Source organism: Abrus precatorius, unplaced genomic scaffold (assembly GCF_003935025.1).
Source record: "Abrus precatorius isolate BTA unplaced genomic scaffold, Abrus_2018 Scaffold10, whole genome shotgun sequence".
NCBI lineage: Eukaryota > Viridiplantae > Streptophyta > Magnoliopsida > Fabales > Fabaceae > Abrus > Abrus precatorius.
Genome location: NW_020874292.1, coordinates 19,955,332 through 19,975,336, shown reverse-complemented (window position 1 = coordinate 19,975,336; position 20,005 = coordinate 19,955,332). Strand labels below are relative to the sequence as shown.

The window sequence follows — 20,005 nt, the reverse complement described above, 5'->3', positions numbered from 1 at the left end:
TAGATCCAGAGATACCAACCTCGTCGCCCGAACACCATTTTCAAAAAATTTATTCGTTATTACCATTGGAGGAATGACAGATTCAGCCAAAGAATTACTCAGTGCAGAAGAAGTTGGTTGTGAGGTTTCAGTGCAAGCATGTTTCTTTCAGCATTCTTCCTCCTTCCCTTTGTCCTTATCTTTCCTTTTCTTTTGGACACCCTCGGTAAGTGGAACAACGGCCAGGAGAGGGCGAGTAACAACAAGTTTTGTTATACGGTCTATTTGGGGGTGACGGTGTTGTTCAGCTGAAGTATCCTCTAGTGCTCAGCACCTCAGTGCTTGATGATAAGACATACCAACTCCTTTTTGCGCCATTATGCCTATACCAAAAAACAAGAAGTCAAATCAATAAAACGTGACCAACAAAATCATAATGAAAGAAATAAAGCACACCCTCTAAGTCTAACCGACACCTAGAAGACTTCAAAAGATGAATAAGAGCTCGGGCAGGAAGCTCTTGGTGGAACGATTTCAAATAGGCTCTATATAATGATATAATGATATTTACATAATATCCGGAAGGCTTGCATTGCCGCCCACCCATTTAGGTGCAACTGGGTAGATGCCACATGAAGCACATGAAGCACCACTATTTGAAATTCATCAAATGGTAACACCACCCCAAATTCCTTAAACATACACTCGTATACAAAAAAAGTGTCAACCATTCCAGCATCCTAACCTAAAAATACAAGTTCAGGATTCGTCGACCCATCTCCTTGGCAAACCTTAACGTTTATTGGATAGGGATCTAAGTCATCACATAAAGCTATACTATACAAATATACAAAGTTTTGAAGATGACTCTTCTATCTGAAGTGTGAGAAGTAAGCAACCATCTCTCTATCCACCCATTCATACCCAGGAACGGTACAAGGCAGGAACTTTGGCCTTTCTTGTGTAGGACTTGCGTTAGGGAGTGACTCGGTCGAGTCAGAGTCCACACCTTCGGTAATAGGTTTTTCTGCCTAATTACCCGAATCCCTTACCATGTTAATCAGCTCAGTGGCCTCTTTGGCATCGAACCTCGATGATATTTCTTCCACCTTTTTGGTCACTACTTCAATGAGCCCCCCCCGTTAATAGTTTCTCCTACCAAAGCATTACTCGGTCCCAAATCTTCCGACAAGGAATCTTCCCACTCAATTGAGTGCTCTATATCCAACAAGTTGAAAAACAAAAATTTATAAACTTAACAAGATGTTCCTCAGATTCAACAAACGACGAATGCTTGAGTTGTAGATAGAGTATACCTCTCGTTGCAAAGCGAAAAGTGAGTATGGTGCCTGGACCACAACCTTTTTTTTATAGAAAATGAGGCTTCGGGTAGATGAAGGGTCGCCCTTCTTCCCAACTGTCAGATCTCCCTTAGCTCAACGGCCATCAAAAAGCAACCTTTCGTTTCAAAGCACGAATCACGATGAAACCTTACTTTGTTGAAACCCTAAACTAACAACACAAAGCTCTTACTTCTTTGGGCTTGGGGGGGGGCAAGAGTGTACTGGATATTCGATCATCCTCATACAAACAGGAATTTGAATACCCCTTCAGCCTGACAGTAATAGACAAGAACTACACATCAAAATAAACAAGTTTTTGAAGGATTAGTCCAAAGCCCTTACGTCATACCTCCTCGGACTTGAGGGGCAAATGTACTGGATAAGACACTACTCGATCATTACAACAGAAAAAGGAAATCCAACTCTCCTTTGGCCTAACACTAGATGAAGGGTATTCGCACCTTTCGACCTAATTAAAATAATTAAAAGATTAATATTTAATAATCAAGAAAAAAAAGACTAATTACCTAAATAATCAAAAGGTTAAGATAAGACTAAGTCATGAAGCTCATTAGCCCAATATATTATCTATAAAAGGGAACTAAGAAGCACAGGTAAGGGGTTGACTTTTGAATATTAAATATTTATTACTCTACACTGAATATTGACTTTATCATCAGAGTGCCTTTGTAGGTACCCCACCACATCATAGCAGAGAAGAATCTAGAATATTCCATAAGAACGTCATGTCAGAGGAAAGACTATAGAAGACTAGTGTATCCCTAACAAGAACATGATGTAATTACTATTAATACTATACTTTTTTTAATAAAATAATAATAATAATATCAATACTTTGAGATTTTAAAAAGTTTTAATAAAAAGACTAAACCCTCATTTTGGTCCTCAAGATATTTTGAGTTCGGCATTTTAGTCTCTGAGAAATTAAAAATGTCATGTTAGTCCTCCAGCTTTCATCTCCATTGTTTATTTTAGTCCTTGAATGCAAACTTCATTAACAAACAGTAACAGAAAGCTAAAATGTATGTTAAGTGCCATGTCAGAAGCTCAGTTGGCTGAAATGATGTCATTTTGAGGGATTCTAAAAGTGAATGTGGTAAAATGCTTGTATTTGGTAAAAACGATGTCATTGGAAGAAATTGAACAAGTGCTCCTAATTGCCCAAACATTGTTACATATTTCTCCTTTTGTCTCAGAGATAACACTAAGATTTATTGCAAAATTTCACCAAAATAATGTTTAGTGCTAGAATATTTAGAGATTGAAAGGTAAGAAGTCTACCTCTAGGAAAGCTTTAAGGAGAAGCACATCCCTGCAAAGAAGCATATAAGATGGAATAGAATAGGGAGTCCAATATGAGAAGCTTCAAAATTCAGGAGATAGGATAGATTGGGAAAGTTTTTATGAAATGGAAAAACAATCTCAAGAAAAAGGTTATGTAGATGAAATGTAAGGCTATAAATAAGTGAAAGGTCTAAGAGATCAACTATTGGTTATTTCTAGGCTTGGATCTTCTAGAGGGCCAGAATATAAGGAAGGCTAAAAGGTGAGAAAATGCTCACATCTTTTGACCTAATGCTTTGCTTGCCAAGTCTATACTCGTTTACATTTGCTATTATGATGGCTAGTAAAAATGTTGAAAAGAAAATATCATAGACCTGGTAGCCACTTGGTGTAGAAACCGAAAGAAACTTTTCTCCATCTAAGTTACAAATTTCAACATTTTTACCTAAGCTTCCTTTATTACAAATTTCAAACAAATTTGTTACAAAGAGGGAAAAAACAAGAAAGTTACAATTTTTTCACGCCAAAATAAAGCTTTATTACAAATCAAAGAAACTCAATGTCGAGGGAGGGTTTGCTAACTAAATTGAACAATCAAAATAGAGAATCCTCAAATTAGGGAACAAAACCCTAACTTCATTGTTATCAAGAACGAACCTAGATCTAATTACAAGCATTTTGCCAGTTTACTTTCAAAACCCCTCAAGACGACTTTGTTTCATCCAATTGGGCTTTTGATATATCACTTAACGTGATATATCAGTTTTCTATCACTGTTTGTTAATAGAGTTTGCATTCAGGGACCAAAATGAAGGACGAAGATGAAAGTTGGGGACTAACATAATATTTTTAATTTCTCAAGGGACTAAAATGCTGGATTCAAAATTTTTCAGGGACCAAAATGAGGTATTAGTCTAATAATAAATACTTATTAGATTATTATTGTTTATTTATGTTTAATTTATTTCAAAAAAAGTAAAATCAACTTTTTATTATAACAATATAATAATATTTGCACGTACTTTGTTTATATATTTTAAGTTTTGATCTTTTGCGTTATTATTATTTTTATTTTTAAAATTATAGATTTTATTATTTCTATTCTCAATCATTGTAATATTATTGTACTATAATTTTAATATTTTATTAATTTTTAAGATAATAATTATATAAGTCTTAACAATATGAATTTTTTAAAGACTTAAGCTATGTAAAAAAAACTATTAGTTTTTGTTTAAGCTATAAGTATTCTTATTAGAAGTGATGTGAAATGTGTTTTGAATCATCTACACAATAGGTGTAAATAACTTATGGTTAGTACACTAATAGTTTTAATGAATATAAAAAAGTTATTCTTTCATGAAGATTGAGCCAATTAATCAAGAAATACCTCATTAAATATCTAACAAAACTTAGAAAACTATACATTACAGTGGTAAAACTATTTATAAGATTTATAATAAAAAATTATATTTTTTAATGTTTAGGTAAATTCATTTGTAAATCTATTTGTAATACATACATAAAAATTTTGCTTATAAATGCCTCATCATTTGGCATGTAACATCACAAACAGAAATTATAGATGAATTTTTTCTGTTTATAATTTGAAACTAAGGCAGAAAATATTAGGCGAGAATTACATACAGAAAAAACATAAACTTGCCCTTTCATATAACTCATTACAAATGAATTTTTTTGTTTGTAACTGCTTTGATGAAACAATGTATTTCATAGAGCATGTTACAAATGAATTTTTCCTCACTTCTCTATTTTTTTATGGTTCTCTGCCTCTTTCTCGTCTCCCTTTCTCTCTCTATGATCTTTAATTCTTTGCCCATCACCCGTTGTTGTGACACCCTTAATTTCTTATTTGAAAACATATAATGATTTATAACGAGACAAAGAAATAAAATAAATTTCATTATATAATATAAAAATGTAATAAAAAATTCCTTATAAATAAGTCCATTTATATACAAGAGTTTAATATTTACAAACTATTATTAAAATACATTAAGACTTAGAATATATAATTACAATATCAAAATAAACTAAGTCTTAAAAGCAGTTACTATCTACACCCAAAACACTGAAGGTTCAACCCTAGTCATCATCACTGTGCCAACCCTCTATCTCAGTCAGCTCCTTTGGAGTTAGATCCTCATCCTCTTCAAGATCTTTGAAATCAGCCTCAACCTCAACATTTTTAACCTGCTCAACAGTTAATCGGGTCAATCTTCTAAGGAGATTGTGATCCAGGAAGGTATATAAATAGTTTGCTGTTGCTGGAGTCTTGACCGCCCTTCTCTAAATATAGATACAAAGAGTGTGGCGGATCCTGTTATTTACAAGAAAGTTTAAAGGTATACTATAGTCCAAATCTATTTTCAAAGTATAAACATTACTTGATACATTATTACACTCTACAACAAATTTAAAATAACAGAACCATTGGTATTAATTAAATACATAGTTAATCTCACAATTTACATATTAATCTACTAATCTAATCACCCATCGTGATTCAGTCATCCTTATTCCCTGAAATGTTTAATAAGGATAAGCGTCTATCTTATCATTAAACATAATGTAATTACATTATTGAATATCATAACATAAACTTTTATTCACAAACCAAGGAAAAACCATGTCATAGCACATACTAAAATACATACATCAACAATTTTCATAATGCACACACATTTAATTACGAAAACCACTACAATTCTCTCTCTCATCACAAACATTTATGCCTCTAACACTTCATGAGGTCTTACACAGATAGGTAAAATAGTCGCTGGTTAGCATATGCATATGGATACAACGTATACAGTAATGGACCCCTTAGTAAAGGTATAAGCAGGAGTTTAGTCAGAAAACGAGTGTGAGGTCGCGTGACGCATTTGCTCTAAAATAGAGTTTGTACACATACATAAATCTCGTTCACCACCTTATGTTTTCTCCATATTTCTCAAATTGTTTTTTAACTATATATTCCTAGTATCTTTATAACTCTTCACACTAGTTTATTTCACCACCTTTATCCATAATATATTTCCTCTTATTTCATCTCACTATTTGGATAAGTAAGTCATGTCCATAGTATAACACCTTCGAACTAAGTCCAAAACACATAGATTACAAGAATACAATACAAACACCCAAAATCAACCAAACATACATTATTAACTCTTCATCACAATTAAATATCATTCAACTAAATGATCATGCTCATTCAAAACATTACTGGACTAAGTCCTCATCATATGTACCACAAAAATATAGTGCAATCATCTCAAATCAACCAAATATGCATCATCAATATTCACAACACTCAAATACCACTCAAACACATACTTTCATACAAGAATATACAATAGTACTCTCATGAGCACCAAATATACACTATGTTATAATGATGGAATATAGCTCTCAATATCTTCACATGAAGTTTTGGAAAAAGATTTGTGAAGGATCTTGTTCAAAGAATTGAGTTCCTTCTAAATATTGCAAGAGAGAGCACTTTAAAGAAGATAGAAAACAAACAAAGATTAGAGAATTAAGCTCTAAGAAACTTACTTGGAGTTTATTGAAACAAACATTTAATCCCAGATTCAAAGAAGAATTAAGGTTTAGAGGAGATTTTCTAAGAGAAGAGAGTGAAAGATTAGAAAGTATAGAGAAGGGTTTGTAACTTGGATTGTAATCCAAGTTTTATAGGTTAAAAACCCTTAAATACCCCTCAACGTATGACATTATCATTACAGTGAGCTGTCTCTCGTTACAATGTGTCTATTTCTCGCTACAATGAAAAAATCAGACAACATTTTCTTCTTGCTGTTTGTCATTCTAACAACAACAAGAATTTTTCTCGTTACAACAATAATCCTGGCTACAGTGAGAAGGTGATTAAGACATCCTTATCCATTTCTCGTTACAGCAAGAGAGCTCTAGAGAGTCTGATTCTAGATGATCTTTCTTACTACAATGAGAGATATCTTGCTACAATGAAGTGAAATATCCTGCAGTTTACACTACTTAAACTCTCCTAATTTCACCCAACATGCACAAAGAAATAATATAAAATACAATAATAATAATAACAAAATGAGGGTGTTACAGTTGTTGGAGCATTTATTTTGAAAACAAATTACAACATTGTGTTTCTAATATGATACTCTAACTTTTAATCAGTTTAGTTTTTTTAGTTTTTGATGCAGAATGGAGACTTATGATTTCTAAAATAGAGTTGTAGAATTAGAGATTGCATGACTAAGGGGATAGGCGTAGGGTCATCTCTCAAATTGTTTGTATTGTTTGCTATGTGATTGTTTGTGTTTGCAGAGATAGAATATGAATATTGTAATATGTTTATGATTTATTTTTCAATATATATATAATGTACGAAAGAAATGCTCATTTTTGTATTAGATATTAATATATGTAAGGAAATGTTCATACATTAGAGAGATTTTACCATAATTTATATTAAAAATTTGTATAATGTAAAATAAAATATATTTATACAACATTGTGTGTTTGTATTAGGTTTGCTTCATCTCTAAATGAAAAGCACCATCAGCCAAATGAAGAGACATGAAAGACCAATAGAAGAGTGCACGGAAAAAGAAGTGAGCCAAGAAAATGGAGAAGATAGAGAAAAAGGTGACATTAAGGATGCGGAGGGAGGTGCAACAATAGCATATGCAGATGTAGCAGTTGCATGTACACTTCAAGCTTATGAGAGCAAGCAGCTCTACATATCTTCTTCTTCTTACATCAGCTTCAGCACCATCAGTATTTAGGTCAATGCAACATTCATCTTTCTCCTCCTCTACTAATGATAATACTGCTAATGAGATCACACCTAATACTCGTGATAGACATTGTTATTTTTATTTTTCATGTTATTACTTTGGATGTTTACTTTTTAAATTGTAATAACATTTTAATTTAATATCTTTGAAATAATTTTTAAAATTTTAAATTTTAATTTTATAATTTTATGTAATAATGAAGAATAATTATACAAGTAAATAAAAGAAAAAAATTAAATTAAATGTTACAAATAAATTTATGTGTGTGAGAGTATAAGGAAATTTTCTATTTGTAAACATATAGATGGATTTTTTTGTGTCTATAACGTTACAGACAAAAAAATTTATTTGTAAATTATAGATGAAAACATTATAGCAAGACTAATGTGTCTCTAATAATAAAATCTGTTATTAACCTTTTAAAAATTTATTGTTAAATTTGTGTATTTTTTGTATTGTCTGAACATTAAACTAATATGTCTACTGTAATTAAAAATACATTCATACAAGTGAAATTAGTTAGTTAATGCATTAAAAAAGAGTAATTATTTTTAAATTAGTACAAAATTTAAATTAAATTAAATTATAAAAGCATCACATAAAGCTTAACCTAGAATCTATCTTACAATAATTTAGAAATATAAATATATAAAAATAATAATAATAAAAGAAAACTTATTAAAAAGTTTGGGAAGAGACAAGAAAGTCTCTCAAACATCTAAAGAAGAAAAAATTTAAATTTAAAATAAACTTTTAAATTGAAAAACTAGAAAATTATTATATATATGAAATTAGGCCCCATAACATTTATTTATAGATTTCAAACAACTTGTATTGAGTATTAGAATGTTGAAATAGGTCTTGAAACACTTTTGAAGCCTTTGTTTAACATTCTACATATAACCACCATTCTTGAAATATGCAACATTTTTTCATGATGCTCGAACTATGGGTATTGAAACACAACGTTAAAATGTCCAGTTAATTGACAAAACTTTGTTCTTCTATAAATGGACATTGAACGACCAATCTGAGCATTTGAATGATTTATATTTTTTTTTCCAGTTATTGTAATTTATTAGCTTCTTTATGACATTTTCCATGCTAAGTTTTATCCTAAAAAAATAACACAAATTAGTTTAATTTATAATAAATTTCCTTAAAATTTATACTTATTTAATAATTTAAATAAAAATAACATAATGTTATAATTTATAAATTTAATAATATTTCTTAATAAAATTAATTAAAATAATCTAAAAATATATTAAAATAATATTAAGACAATATTAACTTGCTTTTGACTTTATAGTTTGAATCAAGTAAAGGCACTATAAACGACATTCAATAATTATTTATTTAATAATTAAATTGATGAAATTAATATTACTATAAAAAATAATTAAATAAAATAATTTTTTAAAAATCACATATGCATACATAAACACCTTCCCTCTTCCAATGTCGTTTAGATTAAAAAATTCAATAATTAATAAATATTTTTGTATATTACATAGATATTATTAAATTAAATTATAGATAAAAGCATATTGCATGAATTTTTAAAATTAAAAAAATTAAAAATTCAAATAAAATTTAAATTAAAAAATAAAAAAATATAAAAAATCTACGTAGCTTAATTAAGAAAAAAATATCTCTTAATTAAAAACGTTTCACTTTAAATAATTATATACATATGTTTAATAATATTTCACTATTTTAATTAAAAAGCGTTAATATGCATGCCAAGTACAATTATTATATTTTGTCTTTAATATACATGTGATAAGTATATATTAGTTAACTTTTTATAGTGAGTTTATTTTTATAACTAGTAGTTTATACAATGTATAAATGTTATTTTAATTTTTTTAAATAATTATATATATACAATAAAATATTTTAAACAATAAATTTCTTTAAAATTTATTTTGACTTAATTTTATAATTACAAATAATATATATCAAAATAATAAAAATTAATAAAATAAAATAAATTTAAAATATCATTTTTTAAATAATACTTTTGTCGTATAGTATCAAAAATTAATTAGATATCAATATTCAATATATATTAATAATTATATATTTAAGAAACCTCTTTAAAGTAAATTATAAATTTTAAAAAAATTGAAAAAAATAAGCTATTCAAAAAATCTAAAGAATTACATAAGATAATAAGAAAAAAAATAAATAACAACTTTAATTTTTAAAATTAAAAATAAAATTAAAAAAACGTGCAAATAAAAAGTAAAATCATGACAACACTAGAATATATAATGCATATTTAATTATAAAAGATAGACATGACTATTTTGAAAGAAAAATAGTTCAACTAAATATTTCACTCTGTAAATAATATACTCTTATTTATAATATATAGATAAATAATTATTTATTTTTATTATTAAAAATACCTAATAAATACATTACTATGTTAATCTAATAAAACAAATGGTTATCATCTTGTATAGAAGTAATTTAGTTATTTATAATCTTAACCTAAATTTAACTATATTTAATAAAATTTAATAATGGACCACAAAATTAAGTAATTTACTGTGAAAGACAGTAGTAAAATATAAAATAATTTTTTTAATGTGTTAAAAAACACTTATTAGGATGTTAAAAATAAAAATAAATTACTAATTTAAAATTATAAAAAAATATTTAATACATATTTTTTATACTTTATTCCTTGAATTTGTCACCATTTATAAATTTTTTGTTTTTTTTATTACTTTAGAAATTCTAAAAATATTTATTCTTTTTTATGTTATGCCCTTATTCTCTATAAAACTTTTAATCATTTTGTACATTTACCATAATTAAGATGAATAATTTGTTATTGTAAAGTTTAAAAATTGATAAGATTAAACAAATTCTCTTCATAATATATCTACACATTAATCTATAAAATATATTTAGTTTTCCTTCATTCTGTTTTATGTCACATAATTTTGTTTTATACAATTTAGGAAAATTTATTAATGCACTAGTTTACATAAAAAATATTATCTAGTTTTTTAATTCTACCCTCCCTTTCTTTAATTACTTAATTTTTTTATTACTTTTAAAATTTAAATGTAAAAATAAAATATATTATGAGTTATTGTGCTGATAAGTTAAAAATTTTATAATTTAATTTTATAACAATTAATTATTTATTTTACAATAAATGTGTAAAATATTTTAAAATTTTATAGTGTAAGGATATAATAAAATATAATAAATGTTCTATTAAAATTTTAAATAACAATTGAAAGGAATTTTCTTTCTTGGAAACGATAACAGATGAAAAAACGTTAGGAATAATTTAAAACATTGAAAAAGAGTGGTAGGCTCTATCAGTATTAAAACAAGAAATAATATATATATATATATATATATATATATATATAATATTATTTTAATAATAATTTAAAAAAATTATTTCATTCTATAAATATGCATAATATATATGAAAATAATAAAAATTAAATAAAATTCATAATTTTAAAAATACTTTTATAAAATAATAATTTTATCATATTTTATAAAAATATTAATTAAATATCAATATTCAATAAATATTGATAATCATAAATTTAAGAGAGATAAACTTTTATATGTAAAATTTAAAATTTAAATAAAATGAAAAAAATAAAATAATTTTTATAAATGTAAAGTTTAAAAATAAATATTACAAAAGTTTAAAAAAATATATATAATAACAAGAAAAAATTAAATAATAACATTAATTGTTAAATTTTTGAACAAAATTACAAAAAATACGAGTAAAAAGTAAAATTATTATAACAACAAAATATATAATACACATAATTTTAAAATTATATGTAATGATCTTTTAAAAAAAATAATTTTTTTGATTGTTTCACTTCTCAAATAATAAATTTTATTTATAATATAAATGTTAATTATCAATTCCTTATTTTTTATTTTATTTATTGAATTAAAAAGAAATTATTATGTTAATTTAATAGAAATAATAATTATCATCTTACATAGAAGTATTTTATTCATTTATAATCTTAATTTAAATTTAATGGTATTTAATAATAATTTATTTTTTATCATATAATTTATAATTTATTGTGAAAGGTAGTAGTAAAAATGTAAAAGAAAATATAATTTTTAATGTGTTAAAAAATTATTAAAATTTTAAAAATGAAAACTATTTACCATCACAAAATTATAAAAAAAATCAATACATATTTTTTATACTTCATTTCTTTTATTTGTCAGCGTCTTATAAAATTTTTGGTTTTTTTTATTGCTTCAGAAATTCAAAAAGAAAATATTTATTATTTTTCATATATTGCCTTTATTCTTTATAAAACCTTTAATTATTTTCTTCATAAATATTATGTCTAATTTTTAATTCTACACTCCCTTTCTTTAATTACTTAATTTGTTTTACTATTTTGAAAATTTTAATATAAAAATAAAATAAATTATATAAATTATTATGCAGATTAGTTAAAAAAATTATGATTTGATCTCATTAATTTTGGAAACTTTTAATGATTAATTTTTTATCTTACAATAAATGTGTAAAAATTATTTTTCTAAAAAACATTTCTCTCTAAAATTTAATATTTTAATTTTTTTAATTTTTAAAAAATTTCACTCTAAAAACTAATATTTTAAAAAAAATATTTTTTTTATTTTCTTACTATTCTAACTTTCTACCATGCTAAATATTTAATGTAATAAATAAAAATAAAAATGATAAACTCCCTTATATAAATCATTGAACCACTTAAACTAAGAGAACTCAAAAAATAAAGTTTTTTTTTTTTTTAAATTTAGAAAAATTCTATAGCACTTCTCCTCTTATTTAATTAACTTATAAATAAAAATTAGTAATCATTAACTCCTTTTCCTTTTAATTCCTTTCCTTGATATAAAATCTATTGTAATAATAAAACAATAATTATTGTTTTATTAAAATTTTAAAATAACAGTTAAAAGGAATAATTTTGTTTTTGAAAATGATAAAAGAAGAAGAAACAACAAAAGACAGTAATAAAATATAAACGAAAAAATATTTTTTTAATGTGTTAAAAAACACATATTAAGATGTTAAAAATAAAAAAAATATTTACTATTTTAAAAAATATTTATTACAAATTTTTTTACTTCATTCCTTTTATTTGTCACCGTTTTATATGTTTTATTTTTTTTTTTATTTATAAATTTTAAAATTATTTATTATTTTGTGTATTATGCCCTTATTCTATATAAAACTTTTAATCATTTTATACATTTACCATAATTAAGATGAATAATTTATTATTGTAAATTTTAAAAATTGAGATTAAATTAAATCTCTTGATCATATATCTACACATTAATCTAAAATATATGTAGTTTTCCTTCATTTCTATTTTATCTGTCGCATAATTTTGTTTCATACAATTTAGAAAAAATTATTAATGCACTATTTTACATAAAAAAATATTATCTAATTTTTTAAGTCTACCCTCCTTTTCTTTAATTATTTAATTCCGTTTATTAATTTTAAAATTTAAATATAAAAAATAAAATATATTATATGAATTATTGTACAGATAAATTAAAGAAATAAGATTTAGTCTCGTCAATTTATAAATTTTACAATAATTAATATATTTATTTTACAATAAATATGTAAAATAATTTAAAATTTTATATATTAAGGATATAATAAAATAAGAAAAAATATTTTATTAAAATTTTAAAATAAAAATAAAAAATAGTTTTGTTTTGGAAATGACAAAGGATGAAAAAACGATAGAAATAATTTAAAAATTTTAATATAATACATCTAATGCTTAAATTAGAAAACCCATAAAATCTCTCCACTTTAGAGAGATCGAGACTGGTCGCCCATCAGTATTATTCAACCAAGAAATAATAAGAGGTAATAAGAGAAATTAAATATTAAAAAATTGAAATGAAATAATAAGAGAAAGTTAAATAACAATTTTAATTTTTAAAATTTAAAATAAAATTATAAAAAAATGAGTAAAATAAAATTATTATGACAACAAATGTGTAATTCATACGTAATATGTACACATAATTTTTGAAAAAAAATTAATCTTTCTGAATCTTTGACTTCCCAAACTAAGTTTTTTATTCGTAATAGCTTATTTTTTATTTTTATTATTGAAGATCACGTTATAAAGGAATTAATATGTCAATTTAATAAAAATAATAATTATCATCTTACATAGAAGTATTTTAGTCATTTATAATCTTAATTTAAATTTAACGATATTTAATAATAATTTATTTCTGATCACATAATTTAGTAATTTACTGGGAAAGATAGTAGTAAAAATGTAAAAGTAAATACAAATTTTTAATTTAAAAACTTATTAAAATTTTAAAAATAAAAAATTATATATTTTATACTTCATTTCTTTTATTTGTCAGCTCATTTTATTAAATTTTTGGTTTTTTCTTTATTCAGAAATTCAAAAAGAAAGTATTTTTTGTTTTCCGTATTATGCCCTTATTCTTTATAAAACTTATAATTATTTTATACATAAAAACTATTATCTAATTTTTAAATTCTACATTCCCTTTCTTCAATTACTTAATTTATTTTATTTTTTTAAAACATTTTATATTAAAAGTAAAACATATTATATGAATTAATGTGCAGATGAGTTAAAAAATTATAACTTTTTTCTGATTTCTTATTTTTTAATAATTAATTATTTATCTTACAATAAATATATAAAATAATTTAAAATATTAGAAAGAGTAAAACTTTGTTTAAGAGTTTAGAATGAGAAAGAAATAAATAATTTCAAGAGCTTAGAGGAGAGAAAAGAGAAAGAATGATAAAATACGCTTTTATTTAAATGTTTAATATTAAAAAGAAAGAGTAATAGAGTTTAATATATAAATTATATTATTATTTTTTTAAAATTTTTATATATCTGTTTTATTTTTTATTTTTAAAAAATATTTTTTCTAAAAATTAATTTTTTTTAAATTTCTATTTTTACTTTTTATAATTTTTTTAAATTATCACTCTAAAAATTAATTTTTGAAAATTTTATTTGTTTTTATTTTTTATTTTCTTTCTATTCTAACTTTATATTGTATTAAATATTTAATTTAAAAAATATAAATATAAATTATGTACCTCATTACATAAGTCATTAAATCGTAAGAGAACTTAAAAAAAAAAGGTTAAAAGAGTTTTAAAATTTAAAAAACTTTTTAATTCTTTTTTTTTTAATGTTTGATTAATTTTTAAATGGGTCAATTATCACTTACTTCTCGCTTTCCATTCGTTTCCATTTTTTAATATAAAATTTAAACAAAGCTTGATAATATAATAAAATAATAATACCTATTTTATTCAAATCTGAAAATAATAATTGAAAGGAATAATTTTTTTTAAAATGATAAAAGAATAATATACTATAAGAGTAATTTAAAACATTTAATATAATACATTTAATGTTTAAATTAGAAAATTCAAAAAGAAAATCTGAGTCTACTTGACATAGAGACAAAGAGTGGTGGGTCCCATCAGTATTCAAACAAGGACCACCAAGAGTGCTATGAAGCCCCATCTATATTCAAAAAGAAAATATTTATTATTTTTCATATTTTGCTTTTATTCTTTATAAAAATTTAATTATTTTATTCATAAATATTATATTTAATTTTTAATTCTATACTCCCTTCTTTAATTACTTAGTTTATTTTACTACTTTAAAATTTTTAATATAAAAATAAAATATATTATATGAATTATTACGTAAATAAGTTAAAAAAAAAACGATTTAGTTTCATTAATTTTTTGAATTTTTTAACGACTAGTTTTATTTTACAATAAATGTGTAAAATTAATATTTTTAAAAAAAATTATTTCTAAAAATTTATATTTTTTTAAAAATATTTTATTTTATTTTATTCTAATTTTATACCATATTAAATATTTCATTAAAAATATAAATAATAAATTTCATTACATGAGTCACTAAACCACATAAACTAAGAAAATTAAAAAAATTAAGTTAAAAAAGTTTTAAAAATTTAAAAATACTTTGTAACTTTTCTTCTCATGTCTAATTAACCCTTCCAATTCTCCTCCTCATATAATAAAACAATAATAACTGTTTTATTAACATTTTAAAATAACAGTTGAAAGGAAAAATTTTGTTTTGAAAATATAACAGATGAAAAAAGATAAAAGAGTAATTTAAAACATTTAATATAATACATCATGTTTAAATTAGAAAACTCAGAAAGAAAATCTGGGTCCGCTTGAGAGAGAGACAAAGAGTGGTGGGCCCCATCAGTATTCAAACAAGGACCACCAAGAGTGCTATAAAGCCCCTTCCTTAGCTCTCTCCTTACACCACATTCTGAATTGGAGTTAATTAGCTCAAAGCAAACAAAAGATGGTTCAGGGAAGAGGCAGTAGTGCAACAATGCTACTATTCTGCGCATTGGTGCTTTGCTCTGTCATGGCTCATGCAACCACCTTTCAGGTTGGGGATGCAGCTGGTTGGACCTTTAACACCGTAAATTGGCCTGACGGAAAGACTTTCAAGCCTGGCGATACACTTGGTTAGTTCTCTTTAATTATCTTAATTTCTACCAAATTATTTAATTTATACTTCTTTTATGCAAAGTTAATTGTTTTTATTTGTTATTATATTGTTATGTGCAGTGTTCTCTTATAGTCCTGCTGCGCACAACGTGGTGAAAGTGGATGAAGCTGGTTACAATTCATGCACTGCTTCAGAAGGATCAAAAACGTATCAATCAGGAAATGATACCATCAAGCTTTGCCCGGGAAAAAGCTTTTTCATCTGCACTTTTCCTGGTCACTGCCAAGGTGGGATGAAAATTGCAGTCAATGCTGCATGAAACAATAAGCTTCGTTAATTGTGTTTATTAGCATTTTTACACCTTTCTTTTGCATATTCGATGAATATGTTGTCATGCGATTTGAGTGAATAAGGAAATGGGTGGGAAGAGATCGGTGTGCCTAATGTATGTTTATTACGGGTGTCTTCAGTTTCACTGTTTCAGCCATCTGATAAACGAGAAATAATACAGTCCTTTCGTTTCATATGCTTTATTGTTTAAGATTTCTAAACAGATTAAGAAAACGTTACTTTTGGAATGTTTATAAATGTGCCCAAGTATTAATTCCTTAAGTGTAACTGATGAAGTTAAATGGTCACCCTAATTTTAGCATCCCTTTTTGTGTTGTGCGGTAATAACTTCAAGTCTCTCGTTGCTATTTACAATGAGCGGAAAAGTTTACAAGAAACACGTATAAAACGACAACTAATGCTAACGTTTCATCAGTAATAAAAACTAATAAAGCACAAATATGAAGAAAAATAATAAAAAAGTAAAAAGTATCCTTAAAACCCAATTTTCTACCATTTTTTTAATAAAACCTCTTTAATGGATTCCGTCGCTGGTTATCTTCTATATTTGCTTTTAGTTTTTCTTTTATGCTCTCAATTTTAGTTTCAAACTTAAAAAAAATAATAAAAAATCCAGCTTAATTAATAAGCATTATTTTTTTCCCCTCAAATTAATTCAGGGTCATTAATTGAGTACCTCGACTGAATAATAGAAAATCTCCGTTTGTGGCTCTTGGTAGGAAAATAAATATAATGCTTTATTTTATTCTGAAATTAAGGGTTATTTAATATCGCAATTAACTGCTTTTGTCTTCGTAACATATTGAGCACATATATATTTTATTCTTAGACTAACTGAAGGTCAATAAATATATTAAATTGAATGAATAAAATAATCATAATTTTAACTTTTTGTGTTAATCTTTGTTTGATATTCATAAGAAGATTTGGATGCATTTTTGCTTATATTAAAGTCCGTAAATAAAAGTTAACTAGTCAGCATTCTTTGTAATACACATGCAATATATATATATATATATATATATATATATATATATTATCATACAATTACTTGAAATAATAATTAAAAAATATTTTAACTGATTTTTATAATCATAAATAGTATATTAATTACTATAAATTTTATATAACTAATAATATTTGTAAAAAAATTCGAAAATTTATATAAAATAAATTTTTTAAAATGTAAACATAGAAATTCATAAAAAATCTAAAATTTTTATATAATATGATAAAAAAAGTTATACAACAAATTTTATTTTTAAAATTTTGAACGCAATTAAAAAAAAAGTAGGCAAACGTTAAAATTTTTATAACAATAAAATATAATTGACACATCATTCGTAATATTTATTTTAAAAAGTACACATGACAAAGTGTAAAAAAAGTAATATTCTTAAAGAATACTTTCATTTATAAATAATTAATAAAGAATATTATAAATACGCAAATCAATTAATAAAGAGTTATTGCTTCCAATAAAAAAAATACCTTTGCTTAAATAAAAAAAGTTATTAAATGTTTTACTGTAATTCTTGATAAAACCTTTTTTTATGGATTCTTTTGGTAGTTATTTTCTTCACAATTTATTTATTTTTTCTTTCATGCTCTCAGATTTAATTTTATTCTTTAAGACGATAATTAATGCACCTTTGTAAGTATTTATTATTTTTTCCCTCTCAAATTAGCTGAGGTCATTAATTAAGTATATAAGAATATGTTTGAAAAGAAATAAAAGCAAAAGAAAAGAAGAAAATATTTTTAATTTTCTATTCAGAGAATCGTATATTATTTATAATAATAAATATATAATTAATAATTAAATATATTAATATATCAGTTTATATTTTTATTATAAATATATATATTCTAAAGTTAAGGGCTATTTAATATTTTGATTAAATGGATAGAAACTGCTTCTGTCTGTGGAGTAATGAAATTTAATGAGTATAAAACTATTTTATTGTTAAACTAATTAAAGGTCAATAAATTTATTAATTAAATTAATAGAAATAGTGCGGTTTTTAATTCAGTTACGTTATATCGTGTTATCATATCAGTTAGGTTGAACTCATTAAACCATTACGTCTACGTACCGGTTTTGCTTAATTGTTTTTCCCTCCAGTCCCATTATCCACTTTTTGACTAATTTGGGGTAAATTTTAAAAAAAATTATCAAATAAACGTAGAAAAAAATATTTATTAATTTGGATTCGTTTTAACCATGTAATAGACCATCCTATTATTTTTTATCACATTAATTTGACTATTTCCAAATACAAAACTTATTTTTTATTATTTTAAATTAAACAAATTTCGCATATATATGCACCGGATAAATTTTTCTAACACTAACACGTGTTAACAAGACAAATAGTTTCTCCAAATTCAACGTTATTTGCTACAATCGCAAGACAGTTTTGCCTAACAAAAAAATGAAACTCGTTTTGAATTCTGTGTGTTTTTTTAAGTTAATTCTTCCCTCGTTATTACACATGAGATTTTCTTTTGAGCACTTATTTTTAATTTTTAAAAATTATCTTTCAATTTAGTTTTGTATAATATATTTAATATTTTCTAATGATAATAGTTTTTAAGTTTATAAAATTTAAAAATAATTATATAATTAAATCATACGTATGTAGTGTAAGAATAATTTTTAACAAAAATATATATATAGTTTTTGCTAAACATCGACATTTTATTAAGAATAAATTTGAAGTAAAAGTACTCTAATCCGTTACAATTCTAAAGAGAATTACTTAAGGATTATTAATCTAATTTATAATTGATTTTTTTAAATATTCTGCTATGAACAACTTTCAAGAGACGTATCTCAAGCATTTGCCCTAAACTTTAATCCCTTAATAGAATTGTTTTTCATATATTTAGATCGAGCTCATAACTTAGAGTTGAAATCGTACTTCTTCCTTCTGGTCTTGCAAAGTGCACTCTTCACATTAATTTTTTATTGTACTAACACATCAATAACAACATTAGATTGAGAAGAATGTAGTCCTTGACTTAATATGTAATTAGTCTCATCTGACCCATAAGAAGACCCACCATCAAATTTGCCAATAACACCTAGTTGTCATAATCCTTCATCAACTCCTATGTCCCACCAATTCCCCTTCTCACAAGTTTCGACTAACAAAAGCTCACCTCGCGGTCAGCTTCCTTTTCAAATGCAACATTTCCTAATCGCACAACATCTACATTATTATTAAAAAACAAGTCATTATTGATATTCACTTTATAATTTGAATTCTTTCTCATTCGTGCATTTGCTACATTCTTCATGGAATTTGATTTTGTACTTTCAAACTCTTCTTGATATTGTGCAATGTTTGGCAAGGAATCACATAAATTTTGTTCCCAATAATTCACCTCCTTAGGCCTTCTCAATTACATATATCCTTTATTAAAAACCATTTAATTTAAGTTAGATAAGACTTTTTGCATTCTTTGATTAATGTAACTTTTATTCTTAAATTAAAAAAATTCTAACAATTTTATTTTTATTTAATATTTGTTTAAAAATACACAGTATAAAAAATTAATAAATGACATATTTTTTTAGATCAAGTTATACTGAGTAAGCAATTAAGTGGTATATAAGTAAGTTAACATATTTAAA

General features: G+C 24.3%; 1 protein-coding gene across 1 annotated transcript; it reads left to right on the top strand.

The window, feature by feature from the left end:
- Positions 1-15,861: 15,861 nt before the first annotated feature.
- LOC113853136 (basic blue protein-like) lies at positions 15,862-16,333 on the top strand. The gene is made up of 2 exons (XM_027483606.1): positions 15,862-16,030; positions 16,134-16,333. The coding sequence occupies exons 1-2, from the start codon at positions 15,862-15,864 to the stop codon at positions 16,331-16,333; spliced, it is 369 nt and encodes a 122-aa protein (XP_027339407.1).
- Positions 16,334-20,005: the final 3,672 nt, after the last annotated feature.

Excerpts from the sequence above, each read along its gene's own strand:
- LOC113853136 (XM_027483606.1), top strand. The coding sequence starts at position 15,862 with ATGGTTCAGGGAAGAGGCAGTAGTGCAACAATGCTACTATTCTGCGCA. Across the intron at positions 16,031-16,133 it reads CAAGCCTGGCGATACACTTG|TGTTCTCTTATAGTCCTGCT; the intron begins GTTAGTTCTCTT and ends TGTTATGTGCAG.